The 24073-nt window shown below is 40.4% G+C and overlaps 1 protein-coding gene across 1 annotated transcript in view; it reads left to right on the top strand.

Annotated features, from left to right (window-relative positions):
• LOC139957549 (PDZ domain-containing protein GIPC3-like) overlaps positions 1-21042 on the top strand; it is a 30588-nt gene extending 9546 nt beyond the window's left edge. The window contains exons 3-5 of the mRNA XM_071955291.1: positions 4888-5009; positions 17313-17394; positions 18701-21042. Coding sequence (XP_071811392.1) covers positions 4888-5009; positions 17313-17394; positions 18701-18852 — 356 coding nt within the window. The 3' untranslated portion in view covers positions 18853-21042. The remainder of the gene's footprint in view (positions 1-4887; positions 5010-17312; positions 17395-18700) is intronic.
• Positions 21043-24073: the final 3031 nt, after the last annotated feature.

The following is a 24073-nucleotide window of genomic DNA, read 5'->3' as shown; positions in this document are numbered from 1 at the left end:
CTGATGTAAATATTCCATTTTTGCATCCATAGGTGAACCCTACTGTACATCCTCTTAGCATGCTTCTTTGGGAATGAATGGGGTTATAGACTTAATGTTTTGTATCTTGTGTGAACAGTACAGTAGGTTTACTTACAGAACTGTATTGATATGTTTGATGCTGGCATGCCTCTGAAGAGGGAAAGTACTGTATATTGCATGCAGGGTGGATTGAGTACAGTAGACTTCCAACACACAGTGTAAATGTCACCCCCTCCTCTCCTCATGACACATCCTCTCCCCTACCCCTTCTTACCTTTCTCCATACCTTCTTCCACCCCCTCCTCTCATGACACATCCTCTTCCCTACCCCTTCTTACCTTTCTCCATACCTTCTTCTACCCCCTCCTCTCTTCATGACACATCCTCTCCCCTACCCCTTCTTACCTTTCTCCATACCTTCCTCCATACCTTCTTCCACCCTCTCCTCATGACACATCCTCTCACCTACCCCTTCTTACTGTACCTTTCTCCATACCTTCTTCCACCCCCTCCACTCCTCATGTCACATCCTCTCCCCTACCCCTTCTTACCTTTCTCCATACCTTCTTCCACCCCCTCCTCTCTTCATGACACTTCCTCTCCCGTACCCCTTCTTACCTTTCTCCATACCTTCTTCACCCCCTCCTCTCCTCATGACACATCCTGTCCCCTACCCCTTCTTACCTTTCTCCATACCTTCTTCACCCCCTCCTCTCCTCATGACACATCCTCTCCCCTACCCCTTCTCCATACCTTCTTCCACCCCTCCTCTCTTCATGACACATCCTCTCCCCTACCCCTTCTTACCTCTCTCCATACCTTCTTCCACCCCCTCCTCTCCTCATGACACTTCCTCTCCCCTACCCCTTCTTACCTTTCTCCATACCTTCTTCCACCCCTCCTCTCCTCATGACACATCCTCTCCCCTACCCCTTCTTACCTTTCTCCATACCTTCTTCAACCCCCTCCTCTCCTCATGACACATCCTCTCCCCTACCCCTTCTCCATACCTTCTTCCACCACCTCCTCTCTTCATGACACTTCCTTTCCCCTACCCCTTCTTACCTTTCTCCATACCTTCTTCCACCCCCTCCTCTTCTCATGACACATCCTCTCCCCTACCTCTTCTTACCTTTCTCCAAACCTTCTTCACCCCCTCCTCTCCTCATGACACATCCTCTCCCCTACCCCTTCTCGATACCTTCTTCCACCCCCTCCTCTCTTCATGACACTTCCTCTCCCCTACCCCTTCTTACCTTTCTCCATACCTTCGTCCACCCCCTCCTCTCCTCATGACACATCCTCTCCCCTACCCCTTCTTACCTTTCTCCATACCTTCTTCACCCCCTCCTCTCCTCATGACACATCCTCTCCCCTACCCCTTCTTACCTTTCTCCATACCTTCTTCACCCCCTCCTCTCCTCATGACACATCCTCTCCCCTACCCCTTCTTACCTTTCTCCATACCTTCTTCACCCCTCCTCTCCTCATGACACATCCTCTCCCCTACACCTTCTTACCTCTCTCCATACCTTCTTCCACCCCCTCCTCTCCTCATGACACATCCTCTCCCCTACCCCTTCTTACCTTTCTCCATACCTTCTTCACCCCCTCCTCTCTTCATGACACATCCTCTCCCCTACCCCTTCTTACCTTTCTCCATACCTTCTTCACCCCTCCTCTCTTCATGACACATACTCTCCCCTACCCCTTCTTACCTTTCTCCATACCTCCTTCACCCCCTCCTCTCCTCATGACACATCCTCTCCCCTACCCCTTCTTACCTTTCTCCATACCTTCTTCACCCCTCCTCTCTTCATGACACATCCTCTCCCCTATACCTTCTTACCTCTCTCCATACCTTCTTCCACCCCCTCCTCTCCTCATGACACATCCTCTCCCCTACCCCTTCTTACCTTTCTCCATACCTTCTTCACCCCCTCCTCTCCTCATGACACATCCTCTCCCCTACCCCTTCTTACCTTTCTCCATACCTTCTTCACCCCTCCTCTCTTCATGACACATCCTCTCCCCTACCCCTTCTTACCTTTCTCCATACCTTCTTCACCCCTCCTCTCTTCATGACACATCCTCTCCCCTACCCCTTCTTACCTTTCTCCATACCTCCTTCACCCCCTCCTCTCCTCATGACACATCCTCTCCCCTACCCCTTCTTACCTTTCTTCATACCTTCTTCACCCCTCCTCTCTTCATGACACATCCTCTCCCCTATACCTTCTTACCTCTCTCCATACCTTCTTCCACCCCCTCCTCTCCTCATGACACATCCTCTCCCCTACCCCTTCTTACCTTTCTCCATACCTTCTTCACCCCCTCCTCTCCTCATGACACATCCTCTCCCCTACCCCTTCTTACCTTTCTCCATACCTTCTTCACCCCTCCTCTCTTCATGACACATCCTCTCCCCTACCCCTTCTTACTGTACCTCTCTCCATATCTTCTTCCACCCCCTCCTCTCCTCATGACACATCCTCTCCCCAACCCCTTCTTACCTTTCTCCATACCTTCTTCCACCCCCTCCTCTCCTCATGACACATCCTCTCCCCTACTTACTTCTCCATACCTTCTTCCACCCCCTCCTCTCTTCATGACACTTCCTCTCCCCTACCCCTTCTTACCTTTCTCCATACCTTCTTCCACCCCCTCCTCTCCTCCATGACACATCCTCTCCCCTACCCCTTCTTACCTTTCTCCATACCTTCTTCACCCCTTCCTCTCCTCATGACACATCCTCTCCCCTATCCCTTCTTACCTTTCTCCATACCTTCTTCACCCCTCCTCTCTTCATGACACATCCTCTCCCCTACCCCTTCTTACCTCTCTCCATACCTTCTTCTAACCCCCTCCTCTCCTCATGACACATCCTCTCCCCTACCCCTTCTCCATACCTTCTTCCACCACCTCCTCTCTTCATGACACTTCCTCTCCCCTACCCCTTCTTACCTTTCTCTATACCTTCTTCCACCCCCTCCTCTTCTCATGACACATCCTCTCCCCTACCTCTTCTTACCTTTCTCCAAACCTTCTTCACCCCCTCCTCTCCTCATGACACATCCTCTCCCCTACCCCTTCTCGATACCTTCTTCCACCCCCTCCTCTCCTCATGACACATCCTCTCCCCTACCCCTTTTTACCTTTCTTCATACCTTCTTCACCCCCTCCTCTCCTCATGACACATCCTCTCCCCTACCCCTTCTTACCTTTCACCATACCTCCTCTTACCCCCTCCTCTCCTCATGACACATCCTCTCCCCTACCCCTTCTTACCTCTCTCCATACCTTCTTCCACCCCCTCCTCTCCGCATGACACACGTCCTACGCCCTTTCCTACATTTTCTCCAAACCTTCTTTCCCCTCCCCTCCTCATAACAGAACCTCTTACCCTTCCTACATTCTCTTCAAACCTTCTTTCCCCTCCTCCTCATGACAGAACCTCTTACCCTTCCTACCTTTCTCCTAACCTCTCAGATTCATGACACATTCTCTTCTAGGATTGAATCTTCCGGTCCTCTAACTTATACTTTTACATACACAGGCATTTTGCAGTAGATAAGCAGTTTGCTTGACAGTTGTTTCTCTCACTCTCTATTGATAGTAGAGTACTAGTCCTAAAGTTTGCAGAAACTAGTAATCACAGGTCTGCTTTCATTGTTAAATGGTCTGGACCAATCCCATGTTGCTTGATTCTTTCAAGTATGGAAAGGTTCTTTGAAAGTGAGCTTTGAGCCTTGAGTATGGAACACAATACATTGTTTTGAGATCATGAGGTAATTTAAAACTAAACAAGCACAAATGATACATTACAAATGTTGATCCTTAGAGTATACTCTGATCATGCACTTGCCAGGAGCACATGTGCCGTACAATGGGAATTATGTTGATTCTTAGGAGCACATGTGCCTTACAGTGGAACTTCAGTTGATCCTTAGAGTATACTCTGATCATGCACTTGCCAGGAGCACATGTGCCGTACAATGGGAATTATGTTGATTCTTAGGAGCACATGTGCCTTACAGTGGAACTTCAGTTGATCCTGAGAGTATACTATGATCATGTACTTGCCAGGAGCACATGTGCCTTTCAGTGGGACTTCAGTTGATCCTTAGAGTATACTCTGATCATGTACTTGCCAGGAGCACATGTGCCTTACAGTGGAACTTCAGTTGATCCTTAGAGTATACTATGATCATGTACTTGCCAGAGCACATGTGCCTTACAGTGGGACTTCAGTTGATCCTTAGAGTATACTCTGATCATGCACTTGCCAGGAGCACATGTGCCTTTCAGTGGGACTTCAGTTGATCCTTAGAGTATACTCTGATCATGCACTTGCCAGGAGCACATGTGCCTTTCAGTGGGACTTCAGTTGATCCTTAGAGTATACTATGATCATGCACTTGCCAGGAGCACATGTGCCTTACAGTGGAACTTCAGTTGATCCTTAGAGTATACTATGATCATGCACTTGCCAGGAGCACATGTGCGCCTTACAGTGGAACTTCAGTTGATCCTTAGAGTATACTATGATCATGCACTTGCCAGGAGCACATGTGCCTTTCAGTGGGACTTCAGTTGATCCTTAGAGTATACTCTGATCATGCACTTGCCAGGAGCACATGTGCCTTTCAGTGGGACTTCAGTTGATCCTTAGAGTATACTATGATCATGCACTTGCCAGGAGCACATGTGCCTTACAGTGGAACTTCAGTTGATCCTTAGAGTATACTATGATCATGTACTTGCCAGAGCACATGTGCCTTACAGTGGGAATTATGTTGATTCTTAGGAACACATATGCCTTACAGTGAGGCTTCATTGATTGTTGAATTGTTCTTCTCCTTACAGATCAGATTGCACCTCGATCAAAGGCTGGAAACCAGGCCACTTCTCCAGCAGAGGGTAAGGTGAAGACTGGTAAAGAAACCCTGAGACTACGAAGTACCGGTCCAGCTACTATCCAAGCAGTGGTAAGTCATCAGAGTTACTCTGATATGTTATTACAGTGGAGTGAGTCATCAGAGTTACTCTGATATGTTATTACAGTGGAGTGAGTCATCAGAGTTACTCTGATATGTTATTACTGTACATTGCAGTGAGTCATCAGAGTTACTCTGATATGTTATTACAGTGCAGTGATTCATCAGAGTTACTCTGATATGTCATTACAGTGCAGTGAGTCATCAGAGTTACTCTGATATGTCATTACAGTGCAGTGAGTCATCAGAGTTACTCTGATATGTTATTACAGTGCAGTGAGTCATCAGAGTTACTCTGATATGTCATTACAGTGCAGTGAGTCATCAGAGTTACTCTGATATGTTATTACAGTGCAGTGAGTCATCAGAGTTGCTCTGATATGTCATTACAGTGCAGTGAGTCATCAGAGTTACTCTGGCATGTTGCTACAGTGCAGTGAGTCATCAGAGTTACTCTGATATGTTATTACAGTGCAGTGAGTCATCAGAGTTACTCTGATATATGTCATTACAGTGCAGTGAGTCATCAGAGTTACTCTGACATGTTGCTACAGTGCAGTGAGTCATTTCAATTAGAATAAATATTCTATACTGTAAAATCCTTACCAGTGAATTAAATGGTTGAACTTTTGTCAACATGATAACTGATTCCTGATACCTTTCTTTATTAGTTGCCACATTAGTCAGCAGATAATCCTCATTTTGATGTGTACAAATTCATGTAGAGTACAGTTAGTGTTTGCACGGGGTATCCTGGTACCCCCACGACGCGAAACTACCCAGTTCCTTATTTATTACCAGAATCCTACGCAAAGTGTGATTTTTGGTTCCTTGCTGAAAGCAAAGGAATCTTATGTATTCAGGTTGGCTTGTGTGGGTGTGGGTGTGTGTGTGTGTGTGACGCTTTAGCTTGTATGCACGATAACTCAACAAGGGAATTACCGATCACTACCATACTTGGTGTGTGGGTGGCCCATAGTGACTAGATGAACCCTATTGATTTTGGTGCCGGCAAAGGTCACCAAAGGTCAGTTAGATGCCAAAAACCAATATATTAAAAACAGCAATAACTCCCATTGACAGGGTCCGACATGGTTGATATTTTGGGAGTAGTTGTGAATGGGGTAAGGGATAGTTTCCAAACATAACAGTAATGTGATCGAAGGTCAACAAAGGTCAATTAATGATAAAAAACTAGTATTTTTGCGATAACTTGAGAACGAAATGTCCGTTAGGGTTGGGAGTTGCTTCAATGCAATCCAATTGTCAACCCGCATCTGGGTGACCCTTGACCTCAATTTGACCTCTGGTGACCTTTACGCATTTTTGGGGATTTTTACAGTTTCGATGCTATTTTCAGATGTCAAAGGTACCTTCTGATCATAAATATCAATAGGTTGACCCCGTGTGACCTTTTAGAGCGAAGTTATATGGGGTCAAAGTTTTTCTGTTGGAGTTAGGATGACTGTACAGACTTGTCGTTTTGTTTTTTGGAATCAGGAGATAAAACTACATCTGAAACCAAGGTCAAAAGGTCAAAGGTCACATTGGAAAAAATGTGCCTATTTTGGGAGGAAACGAGCAAAAAAGGAAATGTTTGGTTTTGGTGCTAGATTTGGATATCAAAGGTACCTTCCGATCAAAAATGTCAATGGGTTGACACCTGTGTGACCTTCGTGTGCGAAGTTATACAAGGTCAAAGTTAATTTTCAGACATTTAATGTAATAACTCCCAGTTCCAAGGTGTGACACGGTTTATATTTTTGGACAAGTTGCAAATCGTATAGGGGAATATTTTCAAACTTAACGGTCATTTGATCCCAGGTCACCAAAGGTCAATTAATGTTAAAAAACTAGTATTTTGGGGGAGAAAATGGGCAAAGAAAAATTGGTAGAATTTTTATAGTTTGATGCTATATTCACGTCTCACCGATCAAAAATGTCAATAAGTTGACTCAAGGTGACCTTTGTGTGTTAAGTTTTATGAGGTCAAAGTTAATCTTCAGACATTTTGTGCAATAACTCCCAGTGCCGAGGTGTGACACGATTGATATTTTGGGACAAGTTGCAAATGGTATAGGGGAATATTTTCAAACTTAACGGTCATTTGATCCGAGGTCACCAAAGGTCAATTAATGATAAAAAACTAGTATTTTTGCGATAACTTGAGAACAAATTGTCTGTTAGGGTTAGGAGTTGCTTCAATGTAATCCAATTGTCGACTTGCATCTGGGTGACCCGTGACCTCAATTTGACCTCTGGTGACCTTTTCATGTTTTGGGGATTTTTACAGTTTCGATGCTATTTTCAGATGTCAAAGGTACCTTCTGATCATAAATGTCAATAGGTTGACCCCCGTGTGACCTTCGTGTGCGGAGTTATACAAGGTCAAAGTTAATTTTCAGACATTTAATGCAATAACTCCCAGTTCCAACGTGTGACATGGTTGATATTTTTGGACAAGTTGCAAATGGTATAGGGAAATATTTTCAAACTTAACGGTCATGTGATCCGAGGTCACCAAAGGTCAATTAATGATAAAAAACTAGCATTTTTGTGATAACTTGAGAACGAACTGTGCGTAAAGGTTGGGAGTTGCTTCAATGTAATCCAATTGTCGACCCGCATCTGGGTGACCCTTGACCTCAATTTGACCTCTGGTGACCTTTTCCTGTTTTGGGGATTTTTACAGTTATTTTCATTATGAAAAGTTTGTATGCACAATAACCCAACAAGGGAATGACCAATCATTACCATACTTGGTGGGTGGGTGGCCCATAGTGAGTAGATGAACCCTGTTGATTTTGGTGCTCATATCATGAATATTAATGAGGTCATGGGGTCAAACGTGAAATACTCCAAATTGCAATTACTTGGCTACTATTACTAGTCGGAATTTCGTCAAACTTGGCATGATGTTAATGGTAGATAGTCTTAACACACTGATGTGTGTTGCAATTGATATCAGGGCTTAGCATTACTTTGGCAACAAAAGTTTGTGTGCATAAGTTGCTGTTGTATTAGGGCTTTGTTAGAAATTTCCCTATGAATGGAACTAATGAACAGCAGCAAGGAACCATGAAATGTTTTCATTCTGGTTATCTCAATACATTACATGTATAGAGATATTGTAACAGTAAGTGGGACTCTCTCTTCTCTTAAAAATTTTTCAGCATCTTCAAACAAAGTTCTTTTTCTCTGGAATTTCCAGAGCAAGAATATATCATATAGACCAACAAAAGTTACTAATTTTTATTCCAGAATTGTATCTCATTCTGTGACTTTTTCAGCGATTTATGTCCAAATCGGACTGAAAACACACTTTGGCAGACCTGTTTTGCACACGCTCCAAAACTTATGTTTTATGAAAGAGAATAGAATAGAATTGTCTTTCAACAGTGGTATCGTCTAAGATAGGGTCCTATGTATTATATATTTTATTAACATTTTAAACTTTCATTTGTTGTTTACAGGTAGGTATTAATAAGAATTTTACTAGCTGTATATGACATTTTATGGCTTTTATTTGCTTTATTTGATGTTTAAATGATTTTTCTTTCTTAAAACAACACTGAGCTGCCGCCCCTACTTTTAGTAAAAAGGTCCGTTTTTGATGATTAAGCCCCGCCCCCAAGTCTGTTTTGTAGCAGATTGGCTATGACTCATGACAGCTACATGTTAAATATACGAAAATGGCTACCCTCGCGACCAATTTTCTGTACTGTAGTTAGGTACGCGAGGTGTAGTGTATTGCATGCTAATTACATATACACATTCTGTACTGCTGAATTCTACGTAGTGCATTTAATTTATATTAGGCCTTCATTTTTGTAACATCCATTTAAGGATAGTACTGGTGTTCAGGTAGCTTTTCAGAGCAAGGGCCATGATAAGTTTGTTTGATTGCCCTTCATGTATTTTGTATAATTACGTATACACATTCTTGTATTTCTGAAGGCTACTTACTGTAGGCCTAGTGCATTTAAAAAAAAATATATATATAGGCCTAGGCCTATTAGGCTTTCAGTGATAGCCACATTAGCATTGTACTGGTGTTCAGACAGCTTTTCCTAGGAAGGACCAGGGTAAGTTTGTTTGATGGGTACGTATAAAAGAGGAGCCGGCCATAGCATCACAACTTTTATAAGACTATAAAAATTGTATAAGGTTATGTTTTATTTATAAGGATATAAGATGTACAGTATAAGGTTATAAGAAGTATGTTTAGCTTTCTTTTGAACCTGTAATGTTTGACATCAAATGTACAAAGAATTAAAATAAAATAACAAAATGGAGAGGAACTGAGGTGGCTATTAGGGGAGGAGGAGGCCACCCATCACTTGCACGTAAAAACTTGTAATCTTCTTTTACATTATTTTTTCCAAGTCATAAATCCATGAAATCTTCATGTCAGAAAAATTGAGATGGAAAAACGTGGGTTGTTTTGATATCTAGAAGTGGACACAGTTTTGATGGTAGTCACCACTACAGTCTACAGTAACATACAGTAGGTCAATAGGCCTAGCTCTCAAGGCAGGCATCAAGAATATGGTCGAGTTGTTCGCCTCTTCTAATTTGGCCGTTGTCATTGACGTCAAACTATATGACCAAAAAGTCCAACAGAGACTGTCCCAAGATGAAGGATACCACATAAAAAACAAGTTCTTAAATATTCTATAACATTACTAAACCTTGCAACGTCGTTCTTTCGACTAACAGGCAATGAGCGCTAAAGGCAACACTAGCAGGATAAAGTGTAACCTGCAGAGACTTTTCGTGGCAAAGTAGCAAAAAGGCAAGTTATATATATTTGTTGTACCATGATTGATATTGATAATTGTAGAGACAGAGCAAAGATTTGAAATTAGGAATCAAAATTAAAACTTCCAGTATTGAGATACTGCGTCATTGATGCTCTTGTTATTTTTTTGCAAACTGATGGTTAGGCAGATTTACTATTGACTTAGTGTGGTGTTAGGCTACCATGTGGTCGAAGAAAACAGCAATAACGAAGGTACCCGCCTGGACGCGATACTACCCGGTTCCTTATTTATTACCCGAATCTTACGCAAAGTGTGATTTTTAAAATGCCCACAAGGGAGCGCTACAAATAAGAGCTGGAAATCTCTGATCTTTTCTGGTTTTCACTTAATTCTTGGTTTATCTCAGTTGCTCTACTGTACATTACAGTAGGTACCTGTAGATGGTTATTCTGCATTTTGAGCACACTGTATGGCAAGGAATCACAGAGCCAAGGGGCTTTCTGGTTAGTAGGCAGGCATGGGATGCATTCAAGTCTACATTCCTGTGTTACATTCCTGTGTGTGTTAATGATATATGTGTACTGTGTGACACCCTTAGCATGTAAAGATGATATCTTCCAAACAGCACAGATGATTCCTGTCTAAGTTGGCAGATGGGTGCCCCATGGTTAGTAGAAGAACCCTATTATTTGTAGTTGAGGTCAAAGGTCATTTGGGGTTGGCAGATAGCAAAGAATGAAAAGGTGATAACTAGTGTTGAAACGATAATTGGAATCAGAATCGGGTCAACTCGGAACATAATTGGGATCTGAAAAAAGTATGTGAAATACCAGTTATGTCATACCGATTATTCAAAAACATATGGAAGGTGAAAACATCATTATTCAAAAACATATGGAAGGTGAAAATATCAACTGATCAATGTTCTCGATTTGTTCTTTTACTACGAAATATTAAAATAAAGACACCCTCTATACGTCTTATACAATGTAATTTCATCAAATTAGGCTGCCGGGGTCACGGAATTTGCTTCCCTCGTGGTTAGTGCCTTCATATTTCTTGTAGTGTTTACACAGGTTCAAAAATCGGGAACCAACACCCGAGAGCTGTTACCCGTTGGTTGTCCGGGAACTCGAAAAAAAATTGTTTACCCTCTTGTATCGTGATTTTCAAGAAATTACATATTGGATGCTTTAATAAATGAATTATATTCTCCACTGACAATGTTTTCATGTTCAATAGGTATAAAACCTTCCTCAATAATTTCTATTTGCTTTTGTTTCTTTCATAAACTTGTTAATTACTTCATATAATTAACATCACTAAAACATTGCACTGCCGACGCTGCTTACAGTATGTTTGCTCTTGACCTCTATTGGATTAGACCATATAAGTATCCTATTTAGCTCTTAAACAATTTTTACTACTATATATATATATTATGCAGGTCCTGGGTTCGCATTAGCCGCGGGATTGCTTGATTCCCTCGATTTGATTGCATTTGGAATAAACGTTTATTACAAAAGCCACTTGCGATTATTATTGTTTAGTTATCCCGGCAATCCATTAGTAACATCTCGTAAATTTCCTTGTCAGTCTTTGCTTCTATGAAATAAATGAATGAAAAAATAATTGCAAGAGTTATTTCAGTTTCTTCCACATGGTAGCTTATCACCACACTAAGTAAATGGGAAATCTAGCCTAACCATCTGTTTATTCGCTGAAATTGTGACGCAGTTATAAGATATCCATGGAATACTTTCATTATTGCTCTTCGACCACATGGTAGCCTAACACCACACTAAGTCAATGGGGAAATCTAGCCTAACCATCTGTTTATTCGCTGCAATTGTGAAGCAGTTATAAGATGTTAATGGAATACTATTGCTGCTATCTTCGACCACAAGGTACTGTAGCCTAACACCACACTAAGTCAATGGGAAAATCTTGCCTAACCATCGGTTTGCAAAGACAACAAAAAATCACACTTTGCGTAGGATTTGGGTAATAAATTAGGAACCGTGTAGTATCGTGTTGGGTGGGTACCCAGATACCCCTTGCAAACACTAATTTCTCGGCACAGTAAGCATGGTAACAATACCAAATCCGCGATTTAACGAATGTGCTGGATCAGGCCTATGTTGATTAGCTGAGTATAGGTTATGCTTAGGCATGAAGTGCTCCGTAGTGCAGTATTTGATGCACTAATTTGTAATTTGATGTTTCTTTTTCTCACAATTTGCAAAGGGCCATACTTCCCTGCCCATCACCTCCCTTTAACCGTGGACCCACTTATCTCCATTTTACCAACTTTTCGATGTTTGCCGCAGTGCCCTCAAAAATAATTTAATTTCAGCAGAAATGCTGATATGCCTCGAATCCATAGCCGTCGCATAAGGCCTAACACTAGGTTGTTACATTGTAAATAGGTCTTGGAAAACGGTCTACAATTTTGCTCAAATCTATTATGCACAAGTAAATGCAAAGTTTTCATGTGAAAAAACAATACTGGAGTAGTTTCAAGTTGAACATCTGGTAGCATTCTACAGTAATTATAAACAAGTTACGATGCTACCATTTGCTGTTCAGTTTGATTGGCCTAAGCTTACATTTTCTAATTGGAGGGCAGGTCCAAGCTATTGTATCCCTAGAAGCCAAATTTCAAACTTTGCTGAAGCACCCTAAATGTGGTGTCATGTTAAAGCTGTGTTATTGAACTTTCAGATTTTCATTTTTTTTTTTTTTTTCCTTTTCAAACAATTACTAATTTGCATGAATTCAAATTGCAGTGTGACGTACGGGACATTTGGAATCCTATAACCCTGCCAGCAATATGAACTAATTGAATATAAGTTATGTGGGACATGATACACCCTTCCTTCCAATAATTTTGACATTATGTTTGGGGGTTCATCAATTAAATATGCAAATTAGCTAGTGTCCAAATACAGATGTCCCGTACGGCACAATTTTCAGCACTTTTTTTCAAGTTTTGATATGGAGGAACAATTTTGTTGTTGTGATATTCTATAAAGTTCTAATTAAGAACATTGCTCAACCACATTTACCCAAAAAAAATTGAAATAATATTCTCTGCAAATCTAATTGTCAAATTTAAGAATGTGACGTATGGGACAAAATGTGACGTACGGAACATAGTGTGGGGGAAACCCTGTATTTTACATAATAAACCTGCATGGGCTGCAATGAATTGAAGGAATCCATGCTATCAGGGGAATTCATCATCCACAAGGACTTCTCAGAGAATTACAGCCTCAAACATTAGGGAGAAGTCATGTCAGCCCACTGGACAACTGACAGTTGTACACTCTTTACCATCGTCGTATACTATCGCCATGAGGAAGAACTCCGACATCTGAACTACACTATGGTCTCAGAACTCTCACATACGAAGGATGCAGTAATAGCATTCAACAAAGTACTCCTGGATGACCTCAAGGAGCAGCTCCCTTTCCCAGTTCGCCATGTCCACTACTGGTCAGATGGAGCAGGAAGTCAATTTAAGAACAGGTATTGCTTCACAAACATGTTGTATCATGAAGAAGACTTCAAAAGTTCAATGCAACAATGGACTGGCCGGATTTCGAGACAGCACACTGAAAAGGAGCTGTGGATGGTATTGGAGGTACGGTGAAGAGGGTGGTATGGCTGGCAGTCCTTCGCAACAAAGTAGTAGTGGCTGATGCCGCAACATTTGCAAAGGTGGCTAGTGATCTCTGTGACAAGATACGAGTCCTTCATGTCCCATCAACAACTATCAGCAAGCTAACAGAACAGGTTGAGCATGATTGGAAACAGTGCAAGGTACTCCCTCGAACTCACAAGATTCACTTTGTATGTCCTGTGGATAGATCAACCATCGCAGCAGCAGTGAATACATCATATTCACCAGATGCAGTGTTCAATGAATATCATACCATCATCAACCCCTTCTGAGATTGATCCTCATGATGCTACTTCATCAAGCATCCAACAACAGTCAGGAAATGATGATGTGTCACCTATAGAAGAAGCGCCAGAAAAATCTAACCAAGCCATAGAGTTACTTGTTGGACAATGGTATGCCGCTTACTTTGAGAGGTACCATTACTGGTATATTGGTATAGCCTCTCAAGTAAATGAAGCAGATGGGAAGGTGGAGCTAAGCTTCCTCGAGCAAGGACAATTTGGCAAGAACATCTTCAGCTATGTCAAGTAGGACATCCAAACAGTCAACACAATGCTATATTCTACAAGTTGCAGGAAGCGCCAACTCTGATATCAGCTTCCAGATCATCAACATTGACATTGAATGAGGACGACTTCAAGAATGTGGAGTTTGCATTTCAACATTTCGTAGGCCTAATGTGAAGTGTGACTATCATGACTGTGCAACAATGTTCTTGTGTCCTGAACTTAGATAGTAGACATTGAGATTTTAGTTACAAGTGTAGAGTTTCGCTCGCCCAATTTTTGCAGAGGACTATCACACATGAGTTTGTTCAATAACCAGTATTAGGTCTATAGAGCTTTCTTTGTTGTACTAGTTTCATAGATGGACATTACATGGACGTTACTGTGGAGATTTTGGTATATTTTGAATGGGATGGATCATATTTCAACTTCAGGGTCAATAGTGGGGAGTATGATACAGTGTTGTACTGTACAGTATATACCAAAACAGTTTTGCACCAAAACTTTGCATCTTGAATCATTTGTGCTCTAACAAAGCTAGAATTGATATTATGCGTATTTGATGTATGTGTAGAGTAGATTAATACTTTACGCATTCCATGTTTTATGTAGTGGAATGATCTCACAAGTACAGTCACTGCTCTTTTCCGTATCCTCGAAAGAAGGAAATATGGCATGAAATTACCTATGACATTGTTCTGCCATATCCCAAATTAATGTTTTTATGTAGAAATCAGCTTGTTATGGTATATTCAGGAATTAAAATATGAATTTTCATAGTCAATTTGTATATGGACAAATTGTCCTGTACGTCACATGTCCCAACATCATAGGACCTTTTTCATTTGTGTAATCACTGTACTGGAATCGCTTCATATTTTTTTCTAATATGTTACAGTTTAGCCCTTGGAAGGTTAGGCTATTCACTAGTTATAACAGCTTGATCACTGCCCTCCTAATTTCAGAGGGGTTTCAGCTTTGCTATTTTGTACAAAAATCACACAATTCTCTGGTCCCGTATGTCACACTGTATATTAATTAAAATGGGACCTAATTAAAGCAAGTGTAGGAAATCTTCATGAGTTTGTAATAAAGTAGCAGCAATAACAAATATGAAAACCTGAAAAAGTTTCTGGAAAATAGATTTTTTATAACTTTTAGACACATTTAAGTCTCTGAAATGTCCCGTACCTCACATTGCAAATAGCTTGGACCTGCCCTGAACGTGAATGGAGTTAAATAGGTAACGAATAAGGATGTTTAACTTCAAGTTCGTAACATTTCTATTTGTTCATAAACAGAATAAAACTGTAAAGAAGTACAAAATAATGTCGGAATGTAAGAAATATGTAATTAAAATTTAAACTTTGGTAAAGATTGACGATGGATGGTTTGTCTGAGATACTTTTTGAGATGGATATTTTGAGTAACTATTCTTAGCAAATTTCAAGCCATTAACAGGTGGCGAACATGTCGAAGTGGTTACTGGTTAGGCCATTCGCTTAGCAAGTTAGCACAGTGCTTACTTGGTAGGATGTCATTTTCTCGTATTTTGGAAATTTGTAAACAATTTTTTTTATTCTTTCCGTGAAACTCCGGAGGTGATTTGGTCATGTATTCAAAAGGATACATAAGAGCCCTTTCTTACATTTAGTACAATGAAAGAAAGAAGAAACAGAGGAAAAACACAACCATAATTGTTTCCTTTTCATACTTTATTGCCGATTTCTTATAAACGGGATATTTTCTCTTTATCAAATAATTGGAATCGGCCCAATTATGAAAAAAATAATCGGTAATCGTTATTCTCTGTTTTAGCATAATCGTTTGAACACTAGTGATAACTCCAAAAGTAAAGCCTTGTCAAGCTCTCATGTGATATTTGTTGGTTGGCCATAGAGTAAGAGCAGAGTAGAGCTATTGAGGGAGATCAAAGGTCATTTAGGATCAGCAGTTATATGTGGTAGTTTGAAAACTTTTGCAAACACAGTAACTACAAAAGTCAAGTTCGCTTGAGGTTGGTATGTGGGTCTGTCTTAGAGATTACAAGGACCTTATTGTTTTTTATGGGGTTGAAGATGCTTACAGCTGTACCACATGTATTCATGTACCACATCCAATGCTTACAGCTATACCACATGTATTCATGTACCACATCCAATGCTTACAGCTGTACCACATGTATTCATGTACCACATCCAATGCTTACAGCTGTACCACATGTACAGTATTCATGTACCACACCCAATGCTTACAGCTGTACCACATGTATTCATGTACCACATCCAATGCTTACAGCTGTACCACATGTATTCATGTACCACATCCAATGCTTACAGCTTTACCACATGTACAGTATTCATGTAACACACCCAATGCTTACAGCTGTACCACATGTACAGTATTCATGTACCACACCCAATGCTTACAGCTGTACCACATGTATTCATGTACCACATCCAATGCTTACAGCTTTACCACATGTACAGTATTCATGTAACACACCCAATGCTTACAGCTGTACCACATGTACAGTATTCATGTACCACATCCAATGCTTACAGCTGTACCACATGTATTCATGTACCACATCCAATGCTTACAGCTGTACCACATGTATTCATGTACCACATCCAATGCTTACAGCTGTACCACATGTATTCATGTACCACATCCAATGCTTACAGCTGTATCAAGTTGTCATTGAATTACGGTCGGGGCTATGCCAGTAGTAATAGTACTGTAGTACAAAACTGAACACTCGAATAAACATAAAGACAGTCAAGTTCCCTTTTATCTAACTAAATATATTTCCTTTTCACAAAGCTCACAAAAACCAATTATAACTCCACATAAACAACATCCAAATATATATCACACACAACACAGGCCTCTTCTGTCCTACTGCCCTTTTCTCCAATTCTCCTCACGTCTACCTCTTCACTACAAACATTTAAATTAGGTAATATTACGTAATGATTTTAACTAAACATGAACTTACAAATTCCTTCCACTCTGTAACAATGAATTGAAATGAATTACAAGAAGCACAATTAATAACAACACAAACAACACTACACAAGTATTCAGTTACAGTGTGTCAGTTGTGCTAGGCACAAGTTCTAGTAAATATATAACAGATTTTCTTTAAAACATATTACTGTGTGAAATTTATTCTTTCTAGGAAGGCAATTTTTTTCATTGCCCATTTCATTCCAGGGAGTACTCATTTCCATTATTAAAAATGCTCTGAATTGTTTTTGCAATTGACTTTGCCAAATGTGTTAAAGGTTTCTACAGTACATGTCATGTCATGTCAAAATTATTTTCTTTGCAGCCAACAGCATTTGAGACCCAAGCAGCTCAGAAGGTTGATGACCTCCTAGAAAGCTACATGGGTATCAGGGATGAAGAACTAGGTAGGTAGACCCATCAGGATTCTCATATGGTTATCAGGGATGAATAAATAAGTAGGTAGAACCCTCACATGGGTATCAGGGATGAAGAACTAGGTAGGTAGACCCATCAGGATTCTCATATGGTTATCAGGGATGAATAAATAAGTAGGTAGAACCCTCACATGGGTATCAGGGATGAAGAACTAGGTAGGTAAAACTATCAGGATTCCCTCACATGGGTATCAGGTGTGAATAAATAAACTGACTGTAGATGGATAATTGTCAGTTTGTAAATCCTTTTTCATGTTGACATACAGTATATTTAACTCCACAGTAATGGCAGTGCTGCTCACCTAATGTATCTGATGTGTCATCAATGTTCAATATGTTGCAACCTTGGTCTCTAGAAGGAATGTTAACAACATGGATACTGCTTCTTGCTCATTTTACATTCACATTCGCAATTTTGATTTATTTTCAAATGTTTGATGTGCGGCATCAACTTCTGAAACTATTGATAGCTACTGTATAATGGTGTTTTTTTGTTATCCCTTGATATCCCCCCCCCCCCCCCCCCCGTAGAAGTTTGTTTCAAATTCGAGCAGACACATCTTGGTATAACAGGAGATGACCTAAGCCAAATGCTGAAATTATAATGCAAGTGGTGTCCTTCTGGTTCATCTTTACTACTTTCAACAACATGTCCACAAGCTTATTTGTTGAACCAAACAAGATTACTCTGTGTTGAGGATTAATTCCTCGTCTGATACGAAATGACTCTTTTGTGTCACTGATAAAATCATATAACTTGAGAATGGAATAATACCATCATCATTGAAACATGCACTCTGCTCAAGAAATCTAACCTTGATACTGAAACTTTGACAAATTATAGACCAGTTGTTTCCAATCTCACATTTCTATCTAAGCTCTTAAAGCATGTTATTTTAGCAAGAGTTTCTCCATTTCTTCAATGCTACAAGTTTGTGGATACCTACCAATGTACTTATCGTGCATGCCATAACATTGAAACTTCACTAGTGTTGAAAATGATTTTCTTAATGCCTAAGATAATGGTAAACTTGTTGCACTTGCTCTTATTGACCTTTCCTCTGCATTTGACAGTCGACCATCGTATGTTATTAAAGAGACTTTTCTCTATTGGCTTTGCTGGTACTGTATTAAAATTTCATATGCCAGTTTATCATCAAACTCTGTAATATTAGTAAATTAGTAATTACATTATTGTGACCTGCAAACCTGTATCCCTCCAACTGAACCAGTTTCCAATATCAAATCAGGTTATTTGTTTCTCTCTTTTTTGCAGCTGGAACTATGGTGGACCTCTACAAGGGAAAGAAAGATTTTTCTGCTTTTGTTGAAGCTGTTTCAAATGCTTTGGGTGACTTGGGTTTTCCAGATGATATCATCTTTGATATTTGGGGTGCTATAGGAGATGCTAAGGCAGGCCGTTTCTAATACTGCCATGACTGGTGGTGGTGTTGTTGTTGCAGTAGGTTACTCTGTCACAGCTGGAGAGTAAATTTACTGAAGCACAATACTTCAAATACTTGTACATTTCAGTACTACTAACTATATCTCACATTTTTTTTTAAATTTATTTTTTATGTGATTTAGGTCTAGTACCTAGTAATATTTCAGTTGGGTTGCTGATAATGATTGGCCATAAGCAGGACTCATGTATCTAACTTTTTCTGTGAAGCTAAGCTTCACACTTATTATTCAGTATGACACACTGCTTTAACCCTAACAATGTATTCAACTTGCATATGTACAGTAGGCCTACAGCTAAATTTGTCTAACAGCTGGCCTGTGGTAAGTGACCTGACAGTTATCATATTTGCTAAATTGTTAGGATATATAAATTCCTCCTTGTGCAATTACTTTTAAATAATCTGGCAGTCACTTTAATATAAGTATTGCATTAATGGTTGGTCTTTATTTCAGTTGTTGGAGGAGGCCATATTTGCTAATTATTTTGATTGTTCAGCTTTTCAAGCTTGATATGCCCTCTACCTGTAATTCATAATGACAATTCATAACAGTTCTATTGACCCTAACCTACTGTACTGTACCTTGCTACCCTAATCTGCACCACCCTAACCCTGCCATGCTCCACTGAATCTGCTCTACCCTAACAACCATAGTAACCTAACCCTACCATGCTCCACTGAATCTGCTCTACCCTAACAACCATAGTACCCTAACCCTACCATGCTCCACTGAATCTGCTCTACCCTAACAACCAAAGTACCCTAACCCTACCATGCTCCACTGAATCTGCTCTACCCTAACAACCATAGTACCCTAACCCTACCATGCTCCACTGAATCTGCTCTACCCTAACAACCATAGTACCCTAACCCTACCATGCTCCACTGAATCTGCTCTACCCTAACAACCATAGTACCCTAACCCTACCATGCTCCACTGAATCTGCTCTACCCTAACAACCATAGTACCCTAACCCTACCATGCTCCACTGAATCTGCTCTACCCTAACAACCATAGTAACCTAACCCTACCATGCTCCACTGAATCTGCTCTACCCTAACAACCATAGTAACCTAACCCTACCATGCTCCACTGAATCTGCTCTACCCTAACAACCATAGTAACCTAACCCTACCATGCTCCACTGAATCTGCTCTACCCTAACAACCATAGTACCCTAACCCTACCATGCTCCACTGAATCTGCTCTACCCTAACAACCATAGTACCCTAACCCTACCATGCTCCACTGAATCTGCTCTACCCTAACAACCATAGTAACCTAACCCTACCATGCTCCACTGAATCTGCTCTACCCTAACAACCATAGTACCCTAACCCTCCCATGCTCCACTGAATCTGCTCTACCCTAACAACCATAGTAACCTAACCCTACCATGCTCCACTGAATCTGCTCTACCCTAACAACCATAGTACCCTAACCCTCCCATGCTCCACTGAATCTGCTCTACCCTAACAACCATAGTAACCTAACCCTACCATGCTCCACTGAATCTGCTCTACCCTAACAACCATAGTACCCTAACCCTACCATGCTCCACTGAATCTGCTCTACCCTAACAACCATAGTACCCTTAACCCTACCATGCTCCACTGAATCTGCTCTACCCTAACAACCATAGTAACCTAACCCTACCATGCTCCACTGAATCTGCTCTACCCTAACAACCATAGTACCCTAACCCTCCCATGCTCCACTGAATCTGCTCTACCCTAACAACCATAGTAACCTAACCCTTCCATGCTCCACTGAATCTGCTCTACCCTAACAACCATAGTACCCTAACCCTACCATGCTCCACTGAATCTGCTCTACCCTAACAACCATAGTACCCTTAACCCTACCATGCTCCACTGAATCTGCCCTACCCTAACAACCATAGTACCCTAACCCTACCATGCTCCACTGAATCTGCTCTACCCTAACAACCATAGTACCCTAACCCTACCATGCTCCACTGAATCTGCTCTACCCTAACAACCATAGTACCCTAACCCTACCATGCTCCACTGAATCTGCTCTACCCTAACAACCATAGTACCCTAACCCTACCATGCTGCACTGAATCTGCTCTACCCTAACAACCATAGTACCCTAACCCTACCTTGCTCCACTGAATCTACTCCACCCTAATCTTTACTATTCTAGCTTCCAGAATACCGTACCTTACTTCCCTAACCCTCCTAGGCAGCACTGTATTTGCACAGAGATGTATGGGATCCATGCAACATTTTATGATCCAAATTGTTGATTGAAATAAATATTGAATATGTATTTACCATTGACCATATCTTCTAAACTTTTGTAATCTATATTTTCTTTAAATAGTGCAAGCAATTGATGTTGATTAATGCAAAGAATGATTGTATATAAAAATTTTATCTCAAAATAGAAAGGAATGCCTGTAACTATGATGATTCATTGGTTGTGGCAGGACTGTACTATTTTGTGCTATTGTAACTTACTAACCACATTCAATGTGGATCCCTTCATACTACAACTTCACTTTGTCATTTAGTATTCATATACAGTATTAGAGAGATCATGCTTCTGAGTAATGCCTTAATTAAAGCATTAGTATTTCCCATGGTGATGCCATTATTATTGCTACATTGATCCTTGTATAGGCCGATGCAGTAATTGATCAATTTGTAATCTTACAGTGACTTCGACGCTGTAACAAGATTCACAACAGACACATAATCACAAGTGAGAGCTTTTAATGGTGACATCAGTTGGTTCTTTGTAAATTAATAATGGTGTGACGAGTCTGTTGAAAACCAAAAAGCAATCAAGACTATGCGACTGTCCTAGTTAAATAAATGATAGTGAAAGTATTGTTTCCTTTATGAACCAATAATGGTCAGACTTACTGTGTAAGTAATCTTGAAAACAGTAAGTAACCAGACTTATCCGTCTTATTGAAGTTACTGACAGAAACAGAGAGAATTGTATGTCTCACCAATATAAATGGTCTAATTGGTGGCACATGTTAACTTTAAAACTTACATATATCAAGTTGTTCTTTATTCCTACATTTATATTTTCTTTCTTTCTCTCTTGAGGTACAAGGTAGATTTCATGAACACATGAGGAAGAAGCACCTTGTAACATATTAGGTAACCTACAGAAGTATTCACTAACAAAACTATACATGAATGCAAATGGGTTTGAAGACACAGAAAGTTTCAAATAGCAGATTGCTAATCTATCAAATGGAAATCTTTGAAAGAGTGGATCATGTTTATTATTTAAATTGAAAAAGTACTGCATTTATATTGTTTCGAGTATCGCATTTGTTAATTGTAGTTTTTACTAGATGTACTGTTAAGTTGTGTGAAATCTACTTGATCTTTCACTTAAATGTATTCATTCACAATTCAGATTTAACAAGTTTTTCTAATTTCATCTATAATGCATATTATACATCTCATGAGTTTAATTGTTAAAACCTGTAACAATGTTGAATAAATGTAGAACAATGATAAGTCTCATCATTTTCATTATCTCTGTTCAACCTCTTTTTACACAGCTGCAGGGTGCCCGTAGTTGTGTGTACTATATTCCAAGTGCCTGCAGTACAGTAATATGCCAAACACATGGAGAGTACCTGCAGTGCTGTTCAATATAGTAATATGCCACCTTATAGTGCCTGGAGAATAAATGTAGTGGTGTTCAATATAGTAAAATGCCACTTAGTGCCTGGGGGGGGGGGGGGATACCCACAGTGCTGTTCAATATAGTAATAAGCCACCTTATAGTGCCTGGAGAATAAATGTAGTGGTGTTCAATATAGTAAAATGCCACTTAGTGCCTGGGGGGGGGGGGAATACTTGCAGTGCTGTTCAATATAGTAATAAGCCACCTTATAGTGCCTGGAGAGTACTGTACCTGCAATGGTGTACAATATAGTAATATGCCAAACACCTGGAGAGTACCTGTAGTGGTGTTCAATATAGTAATATGCCACTTTATAGTGCATGTAGAATAACTGTAGTGTTGTTCCATATAGTAAAATGCCACTTTGTGGCTGGAGAATACCTGCTGTGTTGTACAATATAGTAATATGCCACTTAGTACCTGGAGAAAATACCTGCAATGGTGTTCAATATAGTAATATGCCACTAAGTGCCTGGGGAATACCTGCAGTGGTGTTCAACATAGTAATATGCCACTTTTTAGTGCATGTAGAATACATGCAGTGGTGAACAACATAGTAAAATGCCACTTAGTGCCTGGAGAGTACCTGCAGTGGTGTTGAATATAGTAATATGCCACCTTATTGTGCATGGAGAATACCTGCAATGGTGTACAATATAGTAATATGCCACTTAGTGCCTGGAGAATACCTGCAGTGGGGTACAACATTCTTAAATGCCATTAAGTGCCTGGGCATACCTGTAGTGGTGTACAATATAGTAATATGCCACTTAGTGCCTGGAGAATACCTGCAGTGGTGTACAGTATAGTAATATACCACTTAGTGCCTGGAGAATACCTGCAGGGGTGTATAAGATAGTAATATACCACTTAGTGCATGGAGAATACCTGCAGTGGTGTACAGTATAGTAATATACTACTTAGTGCCTGGAGAGTACCTGCAGGGGTGTATAAGATAGTAATATACCACTTAGTGCATGGAGGACACCTGCAGTGGTGTACAGTATAGTAATATACCACTTAGTGCCTGGAGAATACCTGCAATGGTGTACAATATAGTAATATGCCACTTAGTACCTGGGCATACCTGTAGTGGTGTACAATATAGTAATATGCCACTTAGTGCCTGGAGAATACCTGCAGTGGTGTACAATATAGTAATATGTCACTCAGTGCCTGGAGAATACCTGCTGTGTTGTACATTATAGTAATATGCCACTTACTGTAGTGCCTGGAGAATATACCTGCAATGGTGTTCAATATAGTAATATACCACTTAGTGCCTGGAGAGTACCTGCAGGGGTGTATAAGATAGTAATATACCACTAAGTGCATGGAGAATACCTGCAGTGGTGTACAGTATAGTAATATACCACTTAGTGCCTGGAGAATACCTGCAGTGGGGTACAACATTCTTAAATGCCATTAAGTGCATGGGCATACCTGTAGTGGTGTACAATATAGTAATATGCCACTTAGTGCATGGAGAATACCTGCTGTGTTG

This window comes from Apostichopus japonicus, chromosome 2, assembly GCF_037975245.1.
Source record: "Apostichopus japonicus isolate 1M-3 chromosome 2, ASM3797524v1, whole genome shotgun sequence".
Taxonomy (NCBI): Eukaryota; Metazoa; Echinodermata; class Holothuroidea; order Aspidochirotida; family Stichopodidae; genus Apostichopus; species Apostichopus japonicus.
This window is presented reverse-complemented; position numbering and strand designations above follow the sequence as displayed.